General features: G+C 38.1%; 1 protein-coding gene across 1 annotated transcript in view; it reads left to right on the forward strand.

The window, feature by feature from the left end:
- The window catches only part of LOC131191126 (contactin-4-like), a 721,863-nt gene that overhangs the window by 480,321 nt on the left and 217,435 nt on the right, over window positions 1–24,107 (forward strand). The window contains exon 5 of the mRNA XM_058168934.1: window positions 15,161–15,256. Coding sequence (XP_058024917.1) covers window positions 15,161–15,256 — 96 coding nt within the window. The remainder of the gene's footprint in view (window positions 1–15,160; window positions 15,257–24,107) is intronic.

Consider the following 24,107-nt stretch of genomic DNA (forward strand, 5'->3'; position numbering starts at 1 on the left):
AATTTATAGGCTGAGTCAACATAACAACCAAATCATCTGCAAATGCTCTAACTTTATATTCATATCTTCTAATTCTAATACCCTCTATCTCCCTTAACTCTCTTATCTTATCCAATAAAGGTTCCAAAGATAAAATAAACAATAAAGGTGATAAAGGACACCCCTGCCTTGTTCCTTTCGCAATTTTAAAACTATCTGTCAAACTACCATTAATTATTATCTGAGCTGTTTGCTCTCCATAAATTGCCCTAAGTATTCGTGTAAAACCATTTCCAAATTGCATTTTGTCTGATAATTTAAATAAAAATTCCCAATGCAAACGATCAAAAGCTTTCTCTGCATCCAAGAATATAAACGCTGCCGGAATCTGATTTTTCTTTTCCAAATATTCCAATAAATTCACTATCTGCCTAACATTATTCCTCATTTGTCTCCCTTTTATGAAACCAGACTGGTCAGTGTGAATCCTTTGTTGTACAATTTCCATTAACCTATTTGCCATTATTTTTGCAAAAATCTTATAATCATTATTCAAGAGTGAAATCGGTCTATAATTCCCAGGCTTAGTACAATCCTGATCCTCTTTTGGTATCAATGAAATAAAAGTAGTCCTCCATGATGGTGGTACTCCTCCTCCCATCAATATCTGATTAAATAACTCCATAAGTGGACCAACTATCTCATCCTGTAACTTTTTATAATATATTGCTGTAAGTCCATCTGTGCCTGGGGATTTCCCTATTTTTAATTGCTTTATTACCAAAATAATTTCCTCAGAAGTTATAGGCCGATTCAACTCTTCCCTTTGTTCATTAGTTAAACCTTTAACTTTATATTCTTTCAAATATTTATCAATATCCATATTCAATATTGTATCTCTGGCATATAAATTTGTATAATATTCCAAGAAAGCTTTTTTAATTTTATCCTGTTGAAATCGCACTTTACCCTTGTATTCAATTCCTTCAATAGTACGTGCTTTCTGTCTTTTCCTTAACATATAAGCCAACCACCTCCCTGATTTATTGGCATTACAAAAAGTATTATGTTTAGCATATTGTATATTGGTTGCCACCTGATCTGCCATTAACATATTAAATTGACTCTGTAATATCTTTATCGCTTCAGTAGTTTTTAAATCATGTGGATTATATACCAATAATTGTTGTTTCCTCTGAATTTCCTCTTCTAAATCCCTCGCTGTTTTGTAGTTTTCTCCTCTGTCTACTATTAATATATATCAAATTTCCTCTCATAAAGGCCTTGCTCGCGTCCCACACCATTTCTATCGAGGTTCCTTTCCCAAATTATAATCAAAATTCTTTCATTTGTTTTTACATTGATTTACATTATCCTCATATCTAAACAAATTTTCATTTATTCTCCATGATCTTCTTCCACCTTCATATTGCAACTCCATCCATACCGGACTATGATCAGTTAAACACCTTGGAAATATCTTTGTTTTCCTAACCCTAGAAAGCAAGTCATTGGTAATTAATATAAAATCAATACGTGAAAAAGATTGATGCCTATCCGAAAAATAAGTATAATCTCTATCATCAAAATTCTGCCTTCTCCATATATCTTTCAACTCAAAATCTTCCATCAAATCAAAAAAAGATTTAGGCAATTTTGCATGCATAGGAATTTTCTTAGAAAGAGTTCTTTTATCTCTTCTAGTGTCCATTACACCATTCCAATCCCCTAATATAATAAATGTTTTATAGTCCCAAAAAGTCAATTTTTCATGTAACAGTTTATAAAATTTTTCTTGTTGTTGATTAGGTGCATATATGCAAATCACAAGTCTTTTTTCCTTCTAAAATCAATTCAATAGCAATATATCTTCCTTGAATATCCGTTTCAATTAATTTACTTGATATATTTTTCTTCAAATATATAACTATACCATTTTTCTTATTTGGAGCAGAAGAAACAAAATGTTTACCTAATTTCGAATTAATCAAATATTTCTGATCTGATAATTTTATATGTGTCTCTTGCAAACATATCACATCATTTTTAAATTGTTTCAAATAATGGAATATTTTTCTTCTTTTCTGTGCTGAATTTAAACCATTAACATTCCATGTCAAAAATTTATTTGCCATCTCTGGCCTCTTGAAGCTTCTGAGCAATTAGCTGAAGACCCTCACTCTTGGCTTGGCTCCTCCCACAGCTTCAGTAGTAGAATCCGTTCCTGTCTTTGAAGTCGTTCCTCCATCTCCTTACGCCTAATAGCTCCCCTTGTCACTCTTTGTTCTTGAGATTGTTCTTGAGGTACTGATATCACAGGTGCAGTTTCAGCTTCCCCACTCTGTTTCTCTTGAAGACTTTTATCCACTGTTTCTACATCCACTTTCAATACATTAAAAAGAAAATCTTTTGCTTTCAATTCAGTATCAATTCGATATCTCCTGCCTTGAAAAAATACTGTTAAACCAATTGGAACCTCCCATCTATATTGAATCTGATGCTTCTTAAGCTCTTGTGTAAAAAACCTAAAATCCCTTCTATCCTTTAACATTTTAGCAGGGATCTCTTTCAAAACCAACACCTCCTGTTCTGCTATTTGCAATTTCTTTTGGTATGTAGCTTGCAAAATCTGATTTCTTATTGTAGAAGTTAAAAAATAAATTACAATATCTCTTGGGAGCTTTTTCTGCCTCGCTACCCAAGAATTAACCCTATATGCCTTATCAATTTGAAAATCAACTTCTCGAGGGTCCATGCCTAACATTTCAGCTAAGGCTTCTGATATAACTTTTTTAAGATCTTCTTCCTTCCGGTCTTGAAGACCCCTAATTCTCAAAGCCTTCTCCAACGCTCTATATTGCAATACCACCACATGATCCTCATTTTTATCCACTTTATTTTGAAGCTCTCCAACTTTATTATCCAAATACTGATTTGCTTGACTAATTACTTCCACTTTATCCTCCATTACTTCCAAATTTTTTGCCAAACCTTGAAAAACCATCAATAAATCTTCTCTAATTTTTTTATTAGTCTCTTTAATTTCTTCCCTAAGTTGATCCTTCACACCATGAATATTATTCATAATTTCTTTAAATCGCTCTTCAGAAACTCTATTCTGTTCCTTTAATATATCTTCTAAATTAGTTTCAGACCCCCTTCTCGTCATGGGAACTTTTGGTGGCTTAGAAGCCATTTTAATTTAAGTAAAGTCTCTAATTAGAATTATAAAATCTCAAAGTCTCAAAAAGTCTCCAATTAAAGTTGTAAAATAAAAACTTTCACCTTGCCTCCTCTGGAAAGCTTCTATTCAGCTAAAATCCACAAAGACGAACTTCACTTTCTCTCACAAGCAGCCTCCAATCCACTTCCTCTCAGACGCCATTTCTTCCTTCACTAAGTTCAAGTGAGAAAAAGTTTTCCCCTTTTAAAAAGGAGTAGAAGTCAGCTCTCTTCTTGCTTCCCCAGTAATCGATCACTTGTATTTGTCCCGTCTGCTTTAAGTTATTCAAAACGGAATCAATTGAGCAGAGGTGGGCGTTTTCCTCTTGTCCTGCTTAATTAACAGGATCGAGCCGAGTCTGGAGTGGGGCTGGGTTATGCAGGCAGCCCTCCGAGACTCTGCATAAGAAAGCAGAGCCCCTGGGGCAATCTTCTGCTATCCAGCCGCTCTGGCTAATCTCTTTCACCCAGAGAAAAGCTTTGAAGCTGGCTAACAGCCGTTCTCCCGCTGTTTCACCAGCTTTTACAGAATCTCAGTTCCGGACGCCATTCCAGGCGTCCTCCTCGGGGAAAATGAAACCACCGGAAGCCTTGGCTGCAGGTTTTATATTGCCTCAGATTGTTTACTACATCCTTTTCTGCTTTTCTCATTACTCTTTTTTATTTATTTATTTGTCAAACACAACAGTATATATAAGTATAAGCATGAAATAACCATACGAATTGGATACAATCAAAGGGAACATTAATTGGAAGAAACTTGTCTTCCACTGCTTTGCTCTTCGTTAATTCTATCACCACATTTTCCTCTGCCTTAACCTTGATTTGTTTCACTTACTATGTATGCATCTATGTATTATAGTTATATCCATCTGGACTCCCTTGTGTATTAAGCTTTGAGTTATTTGGCTTGATTTGGTCTCAGCATGTTGCTCAATTCTGGCACATTGACCTATAAACCACAGTTGATAGCTTTCATGTTGGCTAAAGTCAGTCAATTATACTTTATTTCAATAATTTTTGCTTTCAAAATAAAACATAATCTTATTTTCCCCATAGTTGGCCTTGCCTGGTCTGTCTACCTGCCTGTCTATCCTCCATCCATCTCTCCATCTCTCTCTCTATCTATCTGTCTGTCTATCTATCTATCACATTTGGCTGGTATACAATAAAAACACATCATTAAAAAATTATTGATTTAAAAAAGCATTCAACAATTAAAATCACCAGTCAAAGTTACCAACAACAGAGTAGCAGAGTGAGTAGCATCATAGGTAATGCAGCAGTCTTACTAACTCACCACTTCCTTGAGAGTCTCAAGCCTGATAACACAACCATTTTTAAGGGACTTCCAGAAGGATTCGGGCAATGGGGCCAATCTCACTTTGGGGAAAATAATGTTCCACGAAATGGGATTCACAGCAGAAAAGTCCATCTCTTAGGTCCAACCCTTAGCAGACAAGACCCAGAGCAGAGACCTAATGGGACAGGAAGATGTAATTGTGTGAAGGTGGTCCCCCAATCTGGCCCCATGCTGTGAGGCACTTTAAAAATCAAAAATAGCACCTTGTATTGGACTCAGAAGCAAACTGACAACTAAGGAAACTCATGGAACAGAGGTGTAATGTCCATTCTAGTTGCCTACACCACTGCATTTTGTACCAGTTGAATCTTCAACACTCTTCAAGGGCAACCCCAAGTGAAGTGTAAAGTTTTCCTCCCATAGATTTCTTGACGGAGGTTTCAGAGGCATAATCCAATTCAAGCTTTGACAACCCTCTTGTTCCAACCAGTCACCAGGGTATGCAGCAGACTAGCAGGAACAATCCCCAGCCCCCTCTGAAGCCCAACAGATCCACCCAGTTGGAAAAAAGGTACAAGATGAGATGGTAAAGATCATCCTGCAGGAGTAAAATGATTCAAATCAAATTGTATCATTTATTATTGCAGTCTAAGACCAATATACTGTATATACACAATAAATTATTAAATTAAATTTAAAAAATTAAATTACATTAAATCAAATCAAATCAGCAGCTGCAAGGTGGGTAGATCAATTACAATTATGATCACTGCACCATTGGAAGAACTAAAGATCCAGGTTAGGGGCAGATAATTATGGAGAAAATCCATCTATGTGGTCACTAAGAGTAGACAACAACTTGATGTCATAGAATCAATCTTTCAAACTAGAGGAAGACTAATCCAGACTAGAAGCCTAAGTGCTAAACATGAACAATAGAAAGCTATACAAAACAGAAAAACATGAAACTGCTCAAAACAACTGAATACATAAAATCCCATGCCATAAAATAGCTTAAATTAGTGCTAAATTAAAGGGAGAAAATAACTAATAAGCACTAAGAATCATCTAATTAGAAAATAGAAATTAAGAATTATAGGTTAAAAATTAGAATTAAACGGTTGGGATAAAAATAGCTGTTTCAAATTGCTCTTTTTAAAATGTATTTGAGCCTCCACACAGGCACATTTCTCTAAGACAAACAGGGTGGTCATACATACATATATGTGTACCTAACACCATTTCAGACCCTGAATAAATGTGTAAAACTATGAAGCCTGGAACTTTTATCAAGATCCTGAATTTGGGTACAGCATTAACTACAAGCTACCTGAATGTAAATTAGCTATCTAGCTGGGCCAGGATCCATCCTGTTTTATATGATGCACAACATTTTGCAATGTTCTACATTGTCATTTGAAAGGAATTAAGAAGTATGCAAATAGCAGCCAGGATACTTGTGCAAAAACCTAGTAATGAGTTCGCCATGAGTATCTCAGTAAAATGGGAAGTAGGTAAAATGGGACATGTTTTAGAGTTTCAACCTGCCCAGTGGCATAAGGGCACTATCTCTCTACCAAAGGGAGTTTCTTATATTTGCTTTCTAGAATAACTGAGCCAAAATAAAAGCCCTTCTGTAGCTTGACACAATTGTTATAGACAAGGAAGCGAGGGAGGGAGACAATCTTTTAATTTGATTTTAATATTTGGGGGTTTTAGCAGGCTTCTTAACAGGGGTTTTTATCTTTTGTAATTTTTTTATCTAATATTTTTAAGTATATAGTGGTTAAATTATATTTTTAATCTTGTTACGGTATTTTAAATTGTTTTTGGACTATTGTAGTTTTATTTGCTGTACACCGCCCTGAGTCTTCGGAGAAGGGCGGTATAAAAATGTGAATAAATAAATAAATAAATAAATAAATAAATAAATCTACTGAAGTACTTCCAAGATAAAGTAGTTTGGGAAACTATACAAATCTATTGATCTGTGTCCATTATGCATTATATAACATTTTGTCTAATCATATCATATCCCATAAGGTGGCTCAGCGGCTAAGATGCTGAGCTTGTTGATCAAAAGGTCAGCAGTTCAGCAATTTGACTCCCTAGTGCAACCTAACAGTTATTTGTTCCAGCTTCCGCCAGCCTAGCAGTTCGAAAGCACGTAAAAATGCAAGTAGAAAAATAGGGACCACCTTTGGTGGGAAGGTAACAAAGTTCTGTGTGCCTTTGGTGTTTGGTCATGCCGACCACATGACTACAGAGATGTCTTCAGACAGCGCTGGCTCTTCGGCTTTGAAACAGAGATGAGCACTGCCCCCTAGAGTCAGGAACAATTAGCACATATGTGCGAGGGGAACCTTTACTTTACCTTTATCCAATAGTCAGGGCATGTGAAGAGAAAAAAAAAATCCAGAGCTAAGATCTTATTCCATAGAAGACTGGCAATTTCCCTGCAAAGTCAGAGGAGGCCAAGTGTATACAGGTAAATGTTTCCCCTATCCAGTCATGTCCAACTCTAGGGGGCAGTGCTTACCTCCATTTCTTAGCCGTAGGAGCCAGCTTTGTTCTGTGATCATGTGGCCAGTATGGAACACTATTGCCTTCCCACCAAAGTGGTACCCATTTATCTTGCTCTCATTTCTATGCTTTTGAACTGCTAGGTAGGCAGGAGCTAGGGCAAATAATGGGCACTCACCCCATCATACGGTGCTCAGGTTTTGAATCTGGGCTGTCAGCTTTCCAGCTGACAAATTCATAGTTTTTCAACGGCTGAACCATTGGCACCCCTTTTTAGGGTATAGAGCCAGTAATGAACAACGGCCATCCAAACTCTGGTTTCCTGCATCAAGACATAGTATACCATTAGAGACCCATTGTTGTGGTTGAAAGGGAGAGAAAAACTTGACTATAGAGGAGCTGAGCTAAAGGCTTGGCTTCAAATACTTGGAGCACTACTGGGATGTGTGTGAGAATAAAAAATGGAGAAATTGAGACTCAAACTTGAGAATAAGAGAGAAGCTGCTCCGTGCAAACTGAGTAAAGTGATTAGTGTGGACCTTTCTGGAAGTAGAGCCAGAGACCAGAAGTTTGAAGGATCTCACCGGTTTGCCTTTTGGTAAATGATACTAATGTTTTGTAATTGGAATTGTCTACCATAACTGAAATTGTGGAAGAGTTAGCAATAGCATTAGCGCTTAAACGTACATACCGCTTCATAGTGCTTTACAGCACTCTCTGTAAAGAGCGGTTTACAGAGTCAGCATATTGCCCCCAACAATCTGGGTTCTCATTTTATCAACCTCAAAAGGATGAAAGGCTGAGTCAATCTTGAGCCAGTGGGACTCCAACTGCTAAACGGCTGGCAGCCGGCAGTCAGCAGAAGTAGCTGCAGTACTGCATTCTAAGCAATGCACCACCACGGCTACTACTACTATTATTATTATAGTATTACATACTATTGAATCTCTAAATATTCTAACCATCATCCCAAAGCTTGAGACTGTTATATTAATCAGTAGTTCATAGTTTAGTGTGATGTATGAACCTAGCAAATTAGTATAACGTAAAAATATTTCTAAGAGAGACTGGTTGTGGAAAGTTGGAAAATGAATGTTTTGGCTAATTTTTTCATCTGTAAAATAGGAGAAATAAATTCCTCCCTCACAGCAATGTTATAAAGATGAAAATGACAAAGATAGTAAAATACATTGTAGATGAAACATTTATATATTTATATTAGGAAATGCTAGATTCAGTAGCTTCAGAAGATGATAACTTAAACCAAATACGAAGAACTGTAAAGTCTCCGTTTGTGTTACATAATTACAAATTGTAAAAGAATAAGCTGTCTGCATATGTGAGCTTGTTTACTGAGAAACTGTTGATCCAAAAAGAAAACACAATTAGTCTCATACAGATATTGTCCTGTCAAAAATCAAAATCAACTGTGTTTTTCTTTCAGCAGTATGATTCCTAATTGCAAAGTTCTAAAAGAACACAATCCTAAACTATTATAAGACAGAAACTATGCTTCAGTGCTCAAGATAGACACATATTCTTCAATCAAAGCAGATAATGTTTTTAGTTTTTTATCAATTCTCAGATAACTATTTTTATCTTAATAATTTCAGGCTATAAAGAGTTTTCTGCTTCTAAAACTAGTTTTTATTTGTTCAGTTGTTCGACCACTTCCAATCTTCATCAACTGATGGAAGTTGTTTTACAAGACTGTTTGGCAGCAACTGTTTCTTAGAGTTCATGCTAGTGTCATCAGTGATGGTACCTAGATATCTTGTCTTCTTCCCTGAACTTCTTTTTCAATTACTTTCAATTTTTCCAAACATTGAGTTCTTTTCTTACTTTCACATTATATATCTAAAATAGAGCCATTGTTACTGCTTCCAGTGAGCAGTCTGGTTAAATTTAGCAGATTTTTTCTTCTTCTCTCAGTCCAGGATGTTATCAACTGTTTTCTCTAGTATCTTAGTGTATCTTTGACAGCCATTATATTACAGTTGGAAAAATCATGGCTTTGACAATTTGTACAATTGTTGTTGATGTCTCTGGAGTTTAATATGTTGTCTCTTGTCATAGCCTTTCTACCAAATATCAACTCTTTCACTTTGTCTGTACATTTTGTTAGGCTTAAGAAAGTCAAGTCTGTTAGTATTTCCCCGTTTTTTTCTCTATTTGTATTCAGTTGATATAATCTTAGACTTTGTTTTTAATATTGAGCAGTAGATTGGCTTTTGCATTCTTTCCTTTCTCTTTTAGGAAGACATTTTAAGTTTTCCTCAGTTCCAACCATGAAACTGGTATTCATACTATAGCTGAGATTGATAATATTTTAATAATTTTAATTCTGATTTATATTTCTTCAAGGCTAAATTTTTTTTGTATCTCAAGTAAATAAGACAACATGTAAACTTGTGCGGGGGCACAATGGCTCAACAGTTAAAGACGCTGAGTTTATCAGATGGAAAGCTGATAACTCAGGTTCAAGCACAATGGGGTAAGCTTCTATCTATGCCCCAGCCCATGCCAACCTAACAGTTCAAACGCATGCAAATGTGAGTAGATAAATAGGTATCACTTCAGTGAGAAGGTAACAGCATTCTATGTGCCTCAGCGTATGGTCATGCCAGCCAGTGGTGACATTCAAATTTTTTCTCTACCGGTTCTATGGGCATGGCTTGGTGGTGGGTCCTGTGACTGAGTGGGCATAGCTAATTCAATTTCACTCACAGCCACGCCCACTCAGTCACATGACATCCCCCACCAAGTCACGGCCACAGAACCTGGTAGGAAAAAATGTGTGTATGATCATAAGAAGGGCTTATAGTGAATGTTGTAGTAGAGAGAAGCCAAACTTTCCCCCCTCCATTCACAGCGGAGCTGCTGCTCCATTTATGGTCCCCCCAGCCCCCTCCCTCCCAGGGACTACCTTAAAGGGACAGGCTGCAGCAGCTCCACTGTGAATGAAAGGAGAAAAATTTGGATTTTCTCTGCTGCATTTATCATTGAATTCTGTGGCAGAGAGAATCCCAAATTGTCTCCCTCCATTCACAGTGGAGCTGCTGCAGCATATCCCTTTAAGGTACTCCCATGGAGGGAGGGAGGGGTTCAGATCAAGTGGCCGGAAGGGCCAAGCAAGCAGCCGGAAGAGGTGAGCAGTGACTGGGCGGGCATGGGTGGGACCAACCAGGGGTGATTTTTACCAGTTTGGTGAACTGATTCAAATCGTCCCTACCGGTTCATCCGAACCAGTCCTATCCAGTTGAATTTCACCCCTGATGAACCGGTTGAATTTCACCCCTGAACAGCCACATATTTAAGAAAATGACTTTAGACAATGCTGACTCCCTCAGCTAAGAAACAGAGATGAACACTACCCCACAGAGTCAGACATGACTGGAAAGAGGAAACCATTATCTTTTATGTAAACTTGCTACACTTCTTTTCCAATGCTGAACTATTTAGCTCCATATTCTATAGTGAGTATTTTGTCTTGCTAATCATGCAAATTCTTCAGTGGCCCACATTTTAAGCAACTATTCATAATTTACTGTAGTCTACATAGACAGAGGCCTTTGTCTAATCAGTAAAATATCTTTTGACTTTTTTTGTGGCACAACTCTTTTTTTCTTCACTTATTAAAGAATTGTCCATATTCTACTTCTCTATATCATGCCAACATACAGTTGGATCACAATAACACCTGTTGGTTTGCCTTGAATTCAAATTGAGATTATTTTATTCTGAGCTGGTTTGGGCTCAGTTGGGTTGGGTTGGGTCTGATCAGGTCAGCTTGGACTTGACTTGGCTTAGTTTTTGTCACTGTTAGTTATACATTTTATTTTATTTTATTTTGTCTTGGCATTTATATTCTGATAATATTGCTTGGTTCGTGTAGATAGATAGATAGATGGATGGATGGATGGATAGATAGATAGATAGATAGATAGATAGATAGATAGATAGATAGATAGATAGATAGATAGATAGATAGATAGATAGATCAGACCAACTACAGGGGAAAATGAGAATCAAACTTTCCTTTTTGTTCCTTATTATCACATAATATTCTATTATGCGATAATAAAGATTATTATCTATTACTAGATAATAGAACCATAAACTTATAGAAAAATGGACCACGTTTGTTTCAAATGCTGTTTTCTAAGAACCAAATTAAAAATATTTTAAATAAAGCCACAGTATTAAATATCCAGAATATTGTATTATATGTTCTAATGTTATAAGGAAGAGAAAGGAGTCAGCAGAACTGAAGGTAGGTCAGCTCTATCTACCTACTCTCTTCTGGGACGTTGTCAGAGGGGGGAAAAGCCTCCTCTTTCCTTATAAAACTCTTTAAATAAATAGGAGATTGCCTCAGAGGAAAACTGAAGCTTGGGAGTTGGAGATATTTTCATTGAGCAGTTGGCAGGTAAAAGATTAATCAGTTTGTACTCCCATCCACCCACCTTCTTTCTGCAAAAGAAAACAAGATGCAACTACAGCCTTCATATTAGCATAACTTAGAGACCCTATTTTCAGATCACATTAATATCCATGTATGTGATTAATTATAAGCAAAGAACCATTGTGAATTCTAAAAAAACAAATCATTCTAGTTCAGAAGGGGAAAGTACATGGTGTGATGGTGTGGGTTTTTGATGTTATTATGAGGTCAGCTGTATTACTTTATTATTAATAAGAAAAAATAGAAAGGGGTGAAAATCAAACTGTAATTTTTCACTTTTGTAACTATATAATTGCTTTCCAGCTGCTCAGTATATTTATCTCTTGTGTAATTTCTGGGTTTTCTGCTAGGCTGAACAACAATTTTGAGATCAGCAAACAATAGCTTGGATGTTCTGTTGTTGTTTTTTTTTTCTTTTTAAACTGCAAATGTAAAAGCAAGTGATTGTATATGATAGTTGTCTGAGTTGTAGAAGCTCTTACTTTGAATTTCCTTGGCAGCTCAAGTTACTGATCAATGGTCTGGTGCAGGGGTCTCCAACCTTGGCAACTTTAAGACTTGTGGACTTCAACTCCCAGCAAAGCTGGTTGAGGAACTCTGGGAGTTGAAGTCCACAAGTCTTAAAGTTGCCAAGGTTGGAGACCCCTGGTCTGGTGAGCCATCCCATGCTCACCAGAGTTATAACTGGTGAGCCATAGTGATCCCATAGCTCACCAGTTGTGACCTTAGCAATTCATAACCATAAGTTTAATGCTCAACGCAAAGGAGAAGAAATATCTTCAAATACCTAATGTTGGGATAGCTGGAGGTTGTTGATGAATATCAGATTTCCCATCTTGCATGCTATTATAACACTTACAGGGTTATGCTGAGGATTTCAGCAGGTATCTGTTTGACAAAATCGCTCAGCTTTGGGACGGTTTGGACCAAAATTGGGTAGTTTCGGGCGAGGTGACGGAGGCTAGTCTTGTTGAGACCATCTGGGAGGAGTTTGACCCTGTGGCTCCCGAGGACATGGACAGGTTGCTGGGGCGGCTGAATGCCACCACATGTTTATTGAACCCGTGTCCCTCCTGGTTGGTGCTGGCCACCCGGGAGGTTACACGAGGCTGGCTCCAGGGGATTGTTAACGCTTCTTTGAGGGAGGGTGTTGTTCCCACTGCCTTGAAAGAGGCGGTGGTGAGACCCCTCCTCAAGAAGCCTTCCCTGGACCCAGCTGTTTTGAGTAACTATCGTCCAGTCTCCAACCTTCGCTTTGTGGCAAAGGTTGTTGAGAGTGTGGTGGCACACCAGTTACCCCAGTACCTGGATGAATCTGTCTATCTAGACCCGTTCCAGTCCGGTTTCCGACCCCGGTACAGCACGGAGACAGCTTTGGTCGCATTGGTGGATGACCTCTGGAGGGCCTGGGATAGGGGTTATTCCTCTGCCCTGGTTCTCCTTGATCTCTCAGCGGCTTTTGATACCATCGACCATGGTATCCTGCTGCGGCGGTTGGGGGGATTGGGTGTGGGAGGCACCGTGTTTCGGTGGTTCTCATCCTATCTCTCCGACCGATCGCAGACGGTGTTGGCAGGAGGGCAGAGGTCGACCTCGAGGCGCCTCCTTTGTGGGGTGCCACAGGGGTCGGTTCTCTCGCCTCTCCTGTTCAACATCTATATGAAGCCGCTGGGCGAGGTCATCAGTGGTTTTGGGGTGAGTTATCAACTGTACGCAGTTAACTTGATGTTACTGTTTATTTTTAGGGTTTTTAAGGTTCTGCTGTATACAGACAACCATTTCCATAAGTCCATTAACCATCACAGAAAGATAATTTTTTGTGAGTTCCACTTTCAAGTGATAGACAAAAAAACAGAAACATCCAACACTGGACATTAGTGGCTGAAATAGCTAATAACACCTAAGTAGATTCAATTGCTATTTACTATTATTATATTTAATGAGAAGCTTGAGCAGAGTTTTGTTTGGTTTCTAAGGTATGCTTATGTTTTCGATGTGTTGGGGATATTCTTGTGGGGAAGAAAGTTGAAAAGTCCATCAATAGAAATTGCCAACTGCCAGTTATTATCATTGAATTGGCTTCTGAGTTGGGTTATGAGCCAATTCAGATTTGATACACACCTTGCATTTTACAGTTATGAAATCACTATTCTATACTAATCAGAGATCATCTGGAACTTCATAGAATAAAAGAGGTCAATAAAGATGGACAGTGATACAGAGTATAACTTCGGTTAGAAATTGCTAAAGAAAATATGTAGTTAGGAAGACATAGGATATGCTTTCAAACACTTGTGCAATTGTACGTGGAAGACATTCATTATCTGTTGCTGAAGAGAATGATTCTAAATTTGTTTATTTACTCTAATCCTTAATTAATTTATATATGATTTATATAGCCACCCATCTGAGACAAGTGACTCTATGTGGCTTACAAAGCTTAAAATACAGAAAAGCCATCATACATAACAGCCTGGTGCCCAAAAATAAATAATAACCAGTCTTGGAGTCAGCCAGATGTTTAGACTGGATTTGGCATTTTTATCCATCTATTGAGTCCTTCCCAAGGCCCTGGGATAGACAGGTGTTATTATTATTATGATTGGTCACCCAGGTAATCAGATGTTTAGACAGAATTTTGAATTTTTATCCACCTGTTTTTACATTCACAAAAATATGATATCACAGCTGCCAATTCTTTAGCTGGTGTTGGCCTTCATACCCATCAAGTTCTTCCCAAGAACCTAGGATTTCATAATATGTAAGCATAATATATGTGCATATCCAAGTACTGTGGCTTTTTCAATTAACAGATGGAAATTTTGTCAATGCACAGATTTTCTAAGTCCTGTCCAAGATTTTTGGTATGGCACTCAGTATGCCAATATTATTATCCACTAGCTTTTGGAGTTCCAGGTCATCTATTGACAAAGGTCTACAGGATTCAGGACATCTGGTTGAGCAACCAAAGCCAGCAGATGTAAAACCACTGGAAGAAAAGATGCTTTACCTATTGCAAATATTCAACAATTAAAAACAAAGAAGAAATAATCATCTGTTATTATAAACCAAGCCCAATGAGAAGAGGATATCTGAAATTAATTTTGTGCAGCGCACTTTAGTCTAGAAAAGAATAGAAAAATTTAGAAAATACTGAACCATTTCTAATAGTGCATTGGGAATATTGTAATTCTGGATTTCCTGAAGGAATGAAACATGATGTCTTCAAGACCCCATCAAAATATATGTTTACAAAATACTTTAAACTTGGTGATCAAATGAGGCAAAACAGATAACTGTTTACCACAGAAGCAAGTTGAAATAAAACAAAGACTATTCCTTCCAAAATAATTGTAAGTGCATACAATAAAAATAAATAAATAAATAAATAAATAAATAAATTTTAAAAGTGCATAAGTGCACAAAAGTGCCTACCGTTCCTGTCCTATTGTTTCCTTTCAGTGTATGTGCTTGTATATAATGTTGTGAAAAAATTTAAAAAAATTATCAGAGAGAGGACTCTGAATTAGAGGACACCTTTCTGGAAAGAAGATCTATTCCCACATTGCGCACAGATGTAATTCAGTGTAAACAATATTCTGCCTTTCTTACTTTGAAAATGATTGTAATAACATGTAATCATGTATTTATTTGTATCTTCCTAACAGATCTTGAAAATTTCAAAACCAGGACGAGGAGTACAGTTTCAGTCCGACAAGGACAGGGAATGGTGTTGCTTTGTGGACCTCCACCACATTCCGGAGGTGAGGAACCAAATTGTTTTTGATCTAAACTGTTCAAGCTTTTCAAAAACAAAGTGTGTAAATCCATATAGTAATTCTGTGTATTAATCACCCGCAGTTAAGGCCTATTTAAAGGAATAAGCTTTACTTATCTGTAAATCATGTCCTCATATTAACGTTGGTTCAGTAGACTAAGGTTGAGAAGGTTTGGATTCAAATGTTGGCAGATCTCAGAAAGCATCTTAAAACTTGTTGTGTGAAACAAATGGTTAATGCAATAATATGCATTATTTGTATGAGTGTAGTGTTTTATATGAATGTAAACATTGTGTTTTATTATACTATATGACTCTAGCTCTTAAATCATGATAAATTTACTATTCTTAGGCATGCAAATCTTTAATTTTAATAAGTGATGCTCTGTAATAATATCAATTCACATTTCTAGCTTTTTGACCATTACTATTTATTTGGCCAAGTGTAAATAGATACAGAAGGAATTTGTCTACGATTCAGAAGCTTTCATTGTAAATGCAGAGCAAGAGAATAATGATCATCATCATAATACCAATAAGAAGAGAGAGTGAAAAAGATAATAAGGATAAATAATGTTACAGTCCTACTAAATAGGTAAATAGATTGTGAGAATTAGGTATTCAGCAGAGTGAAAAACTGACCCCGTTTCTAATTTTTTTGGCCTGTAGTTTTCTATATGAAGAAATCATATCTTATCCCAATAGCTTTAGTTCATAAAAATATGTACAATGGTGAATACAAGTTATAACTTAACATTATTTAATATTTCTTTGAATCTTAAATACAGCTTCATTTAATATTTTTAAAAGAAATAATCTTATTCTGAGGAAATGATAATCATGCATTGTGTAAAATGGTTCATTGTCCTCTGGTGAGACAGAATACATACCAAACCTTGCTTTTTAACTGGAGCCGGAATCAACGATAAAGTTGCCTCAAGAACACACTTCAGAAGAATTACAAACAGTTTTTAAAAAGAGTTGGCATAGGGGCAGGGCAATGTTGGGTTTCATTTTTTTTTTACTACCAGTTCTGTGGGTGTGGCTTGGTGGGCGTGGCATGGCTTGGTGGGCATGGCCATTCCCTCCCCAATCCAGGGGAAGGTTACTGTAAAATCCCCGTTTCTTCCTGATCAACTGGGACTTGGGAGGCCGAGAATAGATGGGGGCAGGGCCAGTCAGAATTTTTACAACTGGTTCTCTGAACTACTCAAAATTTCTGCTACCGGTTCTCCAGAACTGGTCAGAATCTACTGAAATCCACCTCTGGGCAGGTGGCAAAAAGAACAAAATAAAATGAGCAGTAATTTTCTACAAAGAACATTTTGTTCTAATATGATTCCTATTTTTGTAAAAGATTCTCAAAACTATGTTGTTAAAATAGCTTTTTAAGATCTGTGTTAATAATATATGACCCATCTACTGGAAATATTGCCTCCACATTCTTGGGAAAGCCTGAACAATGATGGGCGTTCTCCTGGATGCACGGCTGTCTTTTGAAGATCATTTGACGGCCGTCTCCAGGAGAGCTTTCCACCAGGTCCGCCTGGTGCGCCAGTTGCGCCCCTTTCTAGACCGGGATGCCTTGTGCACAGTCACTCACGCCCTTGTGACGTCTCGTCTGGACTACTGCAATGCTCTCTACATGGGGCTCCCCTTGAAGGGCATCCGGAGGCTGCAGTTGGTCCAGAATGCAGCTGCGCGGGTGATAGAGGGAGCCCCTCGTGGCTCCCGAGTGACACCTATCCTGCGCAGACTGCACTGGCTACCTGTGGCCTTCCGGGTGCGCTTCAAGGTGTTGGTGAACGTCTTTAAAGCGCTCCATGGCATAGGGCGGGTTACTTGCAGGACCGCCTGCTGCTACCGAATACCTCTCACCGACCCGTGCGCTCTCACAGAGGGACTCCTCAGGGTGCCGTCGGTAGCGACAGTGTCGTCTGGCGACACCCAGGAAGGGCCTTCTCTGTGGGGCTCCGCCCTCTGGAGCAGGCTCCCCAGGACTTCGTCAACTTCCGGACCTCCGAACCTTTCGCCGCGAGCTCAAAACTTACTTATTTATCTGCGCTGGACTGGGTTAGTTTTTTAAGTTATGGGTTTTTAATGGTGATTTTATAGTTTAGGGTTTTATATCGGTCGTTTGACCGTTTTAGTTTTAAATTGGCCGGTTAAATATTTCATTTTAAATGTATTTTAAATTTATTGTGTACCTATGTGTTTTAATAAGGCTGTACACCGCCCTGAGTCTTCGGAGAAGGCGGTCTAGAAATCTAATTAATAAATAAATAAATAAATAACAAGGGACAGTTTTAAGTTGTTCAGTGTGGAGAGTTCTATTTGGCATGTAGTTTTCTATATGAAGAAATCATATCTTATCCCAATAGCTTTAGTTCATAAAAATATGTACAATGGTGAATACAAGTTATAACTTAACATTATTTAATATTTCTTTGAATCTTAAATACAGCTTCATTTAATATTTTTAAAAGAAATAATCTTATTCTGAGGAAATGATAATCATGCATTGTGTAAAATGGTTCATTGTCCTCTGGTGAGACAGAATACATACCAAACCTTGCTTTTTAACTGGAGCCGGAATCAACGATAAAGTTGCCTCAAGAACACACTTCAGAAGAATTACAAACAGTTTTTAAAAAGAGTTGGCATAGGGGCAGGGCAATGTTGGGTTTCATTTTTTTTTTACTACCAGTTCTGTGGGTGTGGCTTGGTGGGCGTGGCATGGCTTGGTGGGCGTGGCCATTCCCTCCCCAATCCAGGGGAAGGTTACTGTAAAATCCCCGTTTCTTCCTGATCAACTAGGACTTGGGACGCCGAGAATAGATGGGGGCAGGGCCAGTCAGAATTTTTACAACTGGTTCTCTGAACTACTCAAAATTTCTGCTACCGGTTCTCCAGAACTGGTCAGAATCTACTGAAACCCACCTCTGGGCAGGTGGCAAAAAGAACAAAATAAAATGAGCAGTAATTTTCTACAAAGAACATTTTGTTCTAATATGATTCCTATTTTTGTAAAAGATTCTCAAAACTATGTTGTTAAAATAGCTTTTTAAGATCTGTGTTAATAATATATGACCCATCTACTGGAAATATTGCCTCCACATTCTTGGGAAAGCCTGAACAATGATGGGCGTTCTCCTGGATGCACGGCTGTCTTTTGAAGATCATTTGACGGCCGTCTCCAGGAGAGCTTTCCACCAGGTCCGCCTGGTGCGCCAGTTGCGCCCCTTTCTAGACCGGGATGCCTTGTGCACAGTCACTCACGCCCTTGTGACGTCTCGTCTGGACTACTGCAATGCTCTCTACATGGGGCTCCCCTTGAAGGGCATCCGGAGGCTGCAGTTGGTCAGAATGCAGCTCTTGGCGGGTGATAGAGGAGCCCTCGTGGCTCCCGAGTGACACCTATCCTGCGCAGGCTGCACTGGCTACCTGTGGCCTTCGGGTGCGCTTCAAGGTGTTGGTGAGCGTCTTTAAAGCGCTCCATGGCATAGGGCTGGGTTACTTACGGGACCGCCTGCTGCTACCGAATACCTCTCACCGCCCCGTGCGCTCTCACAGAGGGACTCCTCAGGGTGCCGTCGGTAGCGACAGTGTCGTCTGGCGACACCCAGGAAGGGCCTTCTCTGTGGGGCTCCGCCCTCTGGAGCAGGCTCCCCAGGACTTCGTCAACTTCCGGACCTCCGAACCTTTCGCCGCGAGCTCAAAACTTACTTATTTATCTGCGCTGGACTGGGTTAGTTTTTTAAGTTATGGGTTTTTAATGGTGATTTTATAGTTTAGGGTTTTATATCGGTCGTTTGACCGTTTTAGTTTTAAATTGGCCGGTTAAATATTTCATTTTAAATGTATTTTAAATTTATTGTGTACCTATGTGTTTTAATAATGGCTGTACACCGCCCTGAGTCCTTCGGGAGAAGGGCGGTCTAGAAATCTAATTAATAAATAAAAATAAATAAATAACAAGGGGACAGTTTTAAGTTGTTCAGTGTGGAGAGTTCTATTTGGCATGTATGAGTGTAGTATTATCAGAAAATCTATATTTAAGAATGACTTACAGTGCAAGAGCACTCTCAGTAGTATCTTAAGAGCTGGTAGGTACATGGTGAACATATCTAGACTTAGTTATATAGTCAGATTCTGCATATTTAAATAAAAGTGAAGGGCATAAGGCATTCTCTGTTGTGCATGATTGTGCTTGATATGTTACAAAACAGTGAACAAACTCTGAAGTACAAAAGGGAGGAAATATCAATTTTTTATATATATTTTTAAAAAAGTGTGTTGAACAATGTTGGCAAAGGACATGGTAGAAGTGCCATCCTTTGTTTACCAAAAAGATTTTCAGATAAGTAACAAGGTTTCATCCTCCATCATGCAGTCAATTGTATACATATGTAAAGATATATTCTTTATATAACAATAAACTTCTCCTAAAACTAAAATCCTACGGCATCTCAGGACCCCTCCACAATTGGATAACAGCTTTTCTATCAATCAAACAACAAGTAGTCAAAATTGGCAATGCTATATCAAATCCTGTTCCTGTCAAAAGTGGCGTTCCCCAAGGCAGCGTTCTTGGACCAACACTCTTCATATTATACATTAATGATCTCTGTGACCATATTACAAGTAATTGTGTTCTCTTTGCTGACAATGTCTAACTATTTAACACCACCAAAAATACAGCTATCCTCCAAAAAGACCTTGACTTCGTATCTGAATGGTCTAAAACTTGGAAACTCCAAATCGCAACCAGCAAATGCTCAGTCTTACATATTGGAAAAAAGAACCTAAACACTAAGTACAAGCTTGATGGTCATTACCTTACAGATGACCCCCACCCTGTTAAAGATCATGGAGTTTTCATATCAAGTGATCTAAGTGCCAAAGCCCACTGTAACTACATCGCAAAAAAGGCCTTAAGAGTTGTAAACCTAATCTTGCGTAGCTTCTTCTCCAAAAACACTACACTACTAACCAGAGCGTATAAAACATTTGCTAGACCAATTCTTGAATACAGCTCGACTGTTTGGAACCCATACTACATTTCTGACATCAATACAATTGAACGTGTCCAGAAATATTTTACAAGAAGAGTTCTCCACTCCTCTGAATACAACAAAATACCTTATGCCACCAGACTTGAAATCCTGGGTTTAGAAAATTTAGAACTATGCCGCCTTCGACATGACCTGAGTTTAACTCATAGAATCATCTATTACAAAGGCCTTCCTGTCGAAGACTACTTCAATTGCAACAATACATGAGCACACAATAGATTTAAGCTGAATGTTAACCGCTCCAATCTTGATTGCAGAAAATATGACTTCAGTAATATAATTGTTAATGCTTGGAATACACTACCTGACTCTGTGGTCTCTTCCCAAAATCCCCAAAGCTTCAACCAAAAACTGTCTACTGTTGACCTCACCCCATTCCTAAGAGGTCTGTAAGGGGCGTGCATAAGAACACAAACGTGCCTACCGTTCCTGTCCTTTTCTTTTGTTATATCCAATTGGTATAGTTATTGCATACTCATGCTCGTATATATGCTTATATATTGTATGGTTGTTTCGTACTTACGTTTATATATACTGTGTGACAAAATAAATAAATAAATAAATAAATAAATAAATAAATAAATAAATAAATAAATAAATAAATAAATAAATAAATAAATAAATAAACAAATAAACAAATAAATAAACAAACAAATAAATTTGTGTATTCTTACGTTTATATATACTGTGTGACAAAATAAAAAATAATTAATTAATTAATTAATTAATTAATTAATTAATTAATTTGTGTATTCTTATTATCATGGAAAACCCAGCTATAGTATCTGTGTAGTATCATTTTACTCACCATTACAGTTTTACTCAGCTGTGAGGTTACTGAAGGGCCTACCTAAGGTCAAGGTTCTTTTATAGCTGTTTAAATTTTTCTAGAGCAGTGTGTCATTTATACAGTATACTACTAAAACTCTGTTTATATGATTGTTTGTAACCTTCAATTGGGTGAAAAAGTGTATCATGGGGCAACAATTTTTGAATCAACATTCCTCAAATGGGTTAACTTAAAGAAGACATCCAAAATCTGGTACCTATGACTCCCATGCTATTGAAATTTGGTGAAGTTGTGGCCACTGTATTACTGTTGTGCTGTCACACTGTTGCACTGATGTGATCATCATTTCTAACACTCCATGTCAGCCTTCTACCAAGAAAATCAATGAGAAACCAGTAGGAAATTAGAAGTTGCTCCTATTGCTGGGTTGTTGTTTTTTGGATGTTTTTTTTTTTTGGGTGGGGGGGAACACCTAGGATAATTCAGTTTCTGTGACTAAGGAAATATTGAAACAATGACCCAACTTGTATGGTTTTATTATAAGAGTGATCTTCTTGCTGAAGATGGTATCTGGTCTCATGATTTAACCAGATAACCAGCTGCACAAATATTTAGTCAAATGGTAGAGTGTAGTTTAGCAGGAGGAACAAATCTGTTAATAATTACTTGAGTTGCCCTCAAGTTGGGTTGTTGTGTGGTTTTTTTTAAAAAAGCATCACTTCCAAATACATGCATTTTCATAATTGATAATACTCTTGTTTTCCTTCACCTTTCTACTAATGAGTTTTCTTAACTGCAGAACTGTTTTTAATTCACAGTCTTTTACTTCTCTTTCTCCTGTAAACATCCCTTTAATATCTTTAGCCATTGACATTTGTCAAGTGGACAGAATATTCATGCCTCTCTACTACTTAATGTTTTTAATGTTCTGTAGAAAACTATAGCTAATCATATAAAAATTACAAGGTAAAACGAGGTCTTTAAAATGGACATGCTGAGAGAACTGTATATACCAGGGGTCTCCAACCTTGTCCACTTTAAGACTTGTGGACTTAACTCCCAGAGTACCTCAGCCAGCTTTGCTGGCTGAGGAACTCTGGGAATTGAAGTCTACAAGTCTTAAAGTGGACAAGGTTGGAGACCCCTGGTATATACCGTTGTTATTTATTTACTAGCAAGTAGTCAGCATTTGGTTTCTAAAATTGAGCAAGCAGGTATATATTTTATATGAACTTCCTGTACTCCTGTTAAGTACCTGTTTCTGCAACAGGTAAATATATTGGTGATTCTGCAATTTTCTCTCTTAAATACAGTAGTGGCCAAAATTGTGGAAACCTTTTGGGAAAAATGTATTTTCTAAAACTAGCTAATAACACCACTTTTTTTTTTTTGAGTAGTACCATAAAATTATATATCAGTGGAAAGATAATTTAATCAAGAATGTAGTGCAATAACTTTTATGAAGGATTTGCTATTAGACTAGCAGTTACAGTATAAAGAAGAAAAGTGAAACACATAGAAAAAGCGAGCTATACAAAAAATATCACCATAGAAAAAAACAGATATGCAAAAATCACGTCAATTAATACTTAGTTGGGTAACCTTTAGCATGAATTATGGCCTTACAACATCTTCCCATGGAGTGAACCAAGTCTTTTAGTTCTGCAGCTGTTATAATGTGAAACCAAGATTGAATGTTTGCTTCTATTAACTGGGTTTTATTGCTGGGTCATTCCTGACTAACAAGTTTCTTTAGTCGATCCATAGATTTGGATCTCACTATTCCCAGGCCATTCCAGCAGTGGAATATGATTATCTTGAAGCACCCCCAAAAAATGGTGTTATTAGCCATCAAATCTCAAAAATACACTTTTCCCAAAAGGTCTCCAACATTTTGGCCACTACGATATGCTGCAAACTGATTTTGAATCACCTGCAATGGCAGAAACTTTTTTTTTGTTGCCATTGTTATGAGGAATTCTGTATAAGGGTGTATAATCTTAAAAATCAGTTGACAATTTTTGTGTAGAGCCAGGTTCCAATATTTAGGTATATGATGTATATTCATAGATCATTACCATTCTGCTATTATTTATTACTTTATTATTTATGGCACATTAGTTTTTGTCTTAAAAACAAATTACACTTAAGTAAAATTCTAAAATGATTTCAAGAATATGAAAAAATCAAAATGCAGGGAGGGAGGGAGGATTTCTGATGATCCGTGTCAGCTTCGCACAAGAAAATTCAATGGAGAAACCAGGAAATTGGAAGTTACTCCTGCTCCAACTCCTTTTTTTTGCACATCTATTTCCCATTTTAGGTAAGGAAGTATCTCTGAAACAATGACCCAATGAATCATGGGTTCTCTATTACCATGGGTACTCACACGAAACCACTGATGATCTCACCCAGCGGCTTCATGTAGATGTTGAACAGAAGGGGCAGAGGATCGACCCTGCGGCACCCACAAGTGAGGCGCCTCGGGGCCGACCTCTGCCCCCGTCAACACCGACTGCGACGGTCGGAGAGATAGGAGGAGAACCACCGATAAGCGGTGCCTCCACTCCCAATCCTCCAACCGGCGCAGCAGGATACCATGGTCGATGGTATCGAAAGCCGCTGAGAGGTCTAATAGGACCAGGGCAGAGGAACAACCCCTATCCTGGCCCTCAGAGATCATCCACCAGCGACCAAAGCCGTCTCCGTGCTGTAACCGGGCGAAAACCGGACTGGAGCAGGTCTAGATAGACAGTTTCATCCAGGTGCAAGGAAATTGATATGCCACCATACTCTCTACAACCTTCGCCGAGCGGGTTGGAGACCGACGATAATTACCTAAAACAGCGGGTCAGGGCGGCTTCTTGAGGAGGGCCTCACCACCGCCTCTTTCAAGGCAGGCGGGAAGACACCCTCCACCAAAGAAGCGGTCGTAATCGCCTGGAGCCAGCCTCGTGTCACCTCTCGAGTGG

The sequence above is a fragment of the Ahaetulla prasina genome, chromosome 2, assembly GCF_028640845.1.
Source record: "Ahaetulla prasina isolate Xishuangbanna chromosome 2, ASM2864084v1, whole genome shotgun sequence".
Lineage (NCBI taxonomy): Eukaryota > Metazoa > Chordata > Lepidosauria > Squamata > Colubridae > Ahaetulla > Ahaetulla prasina.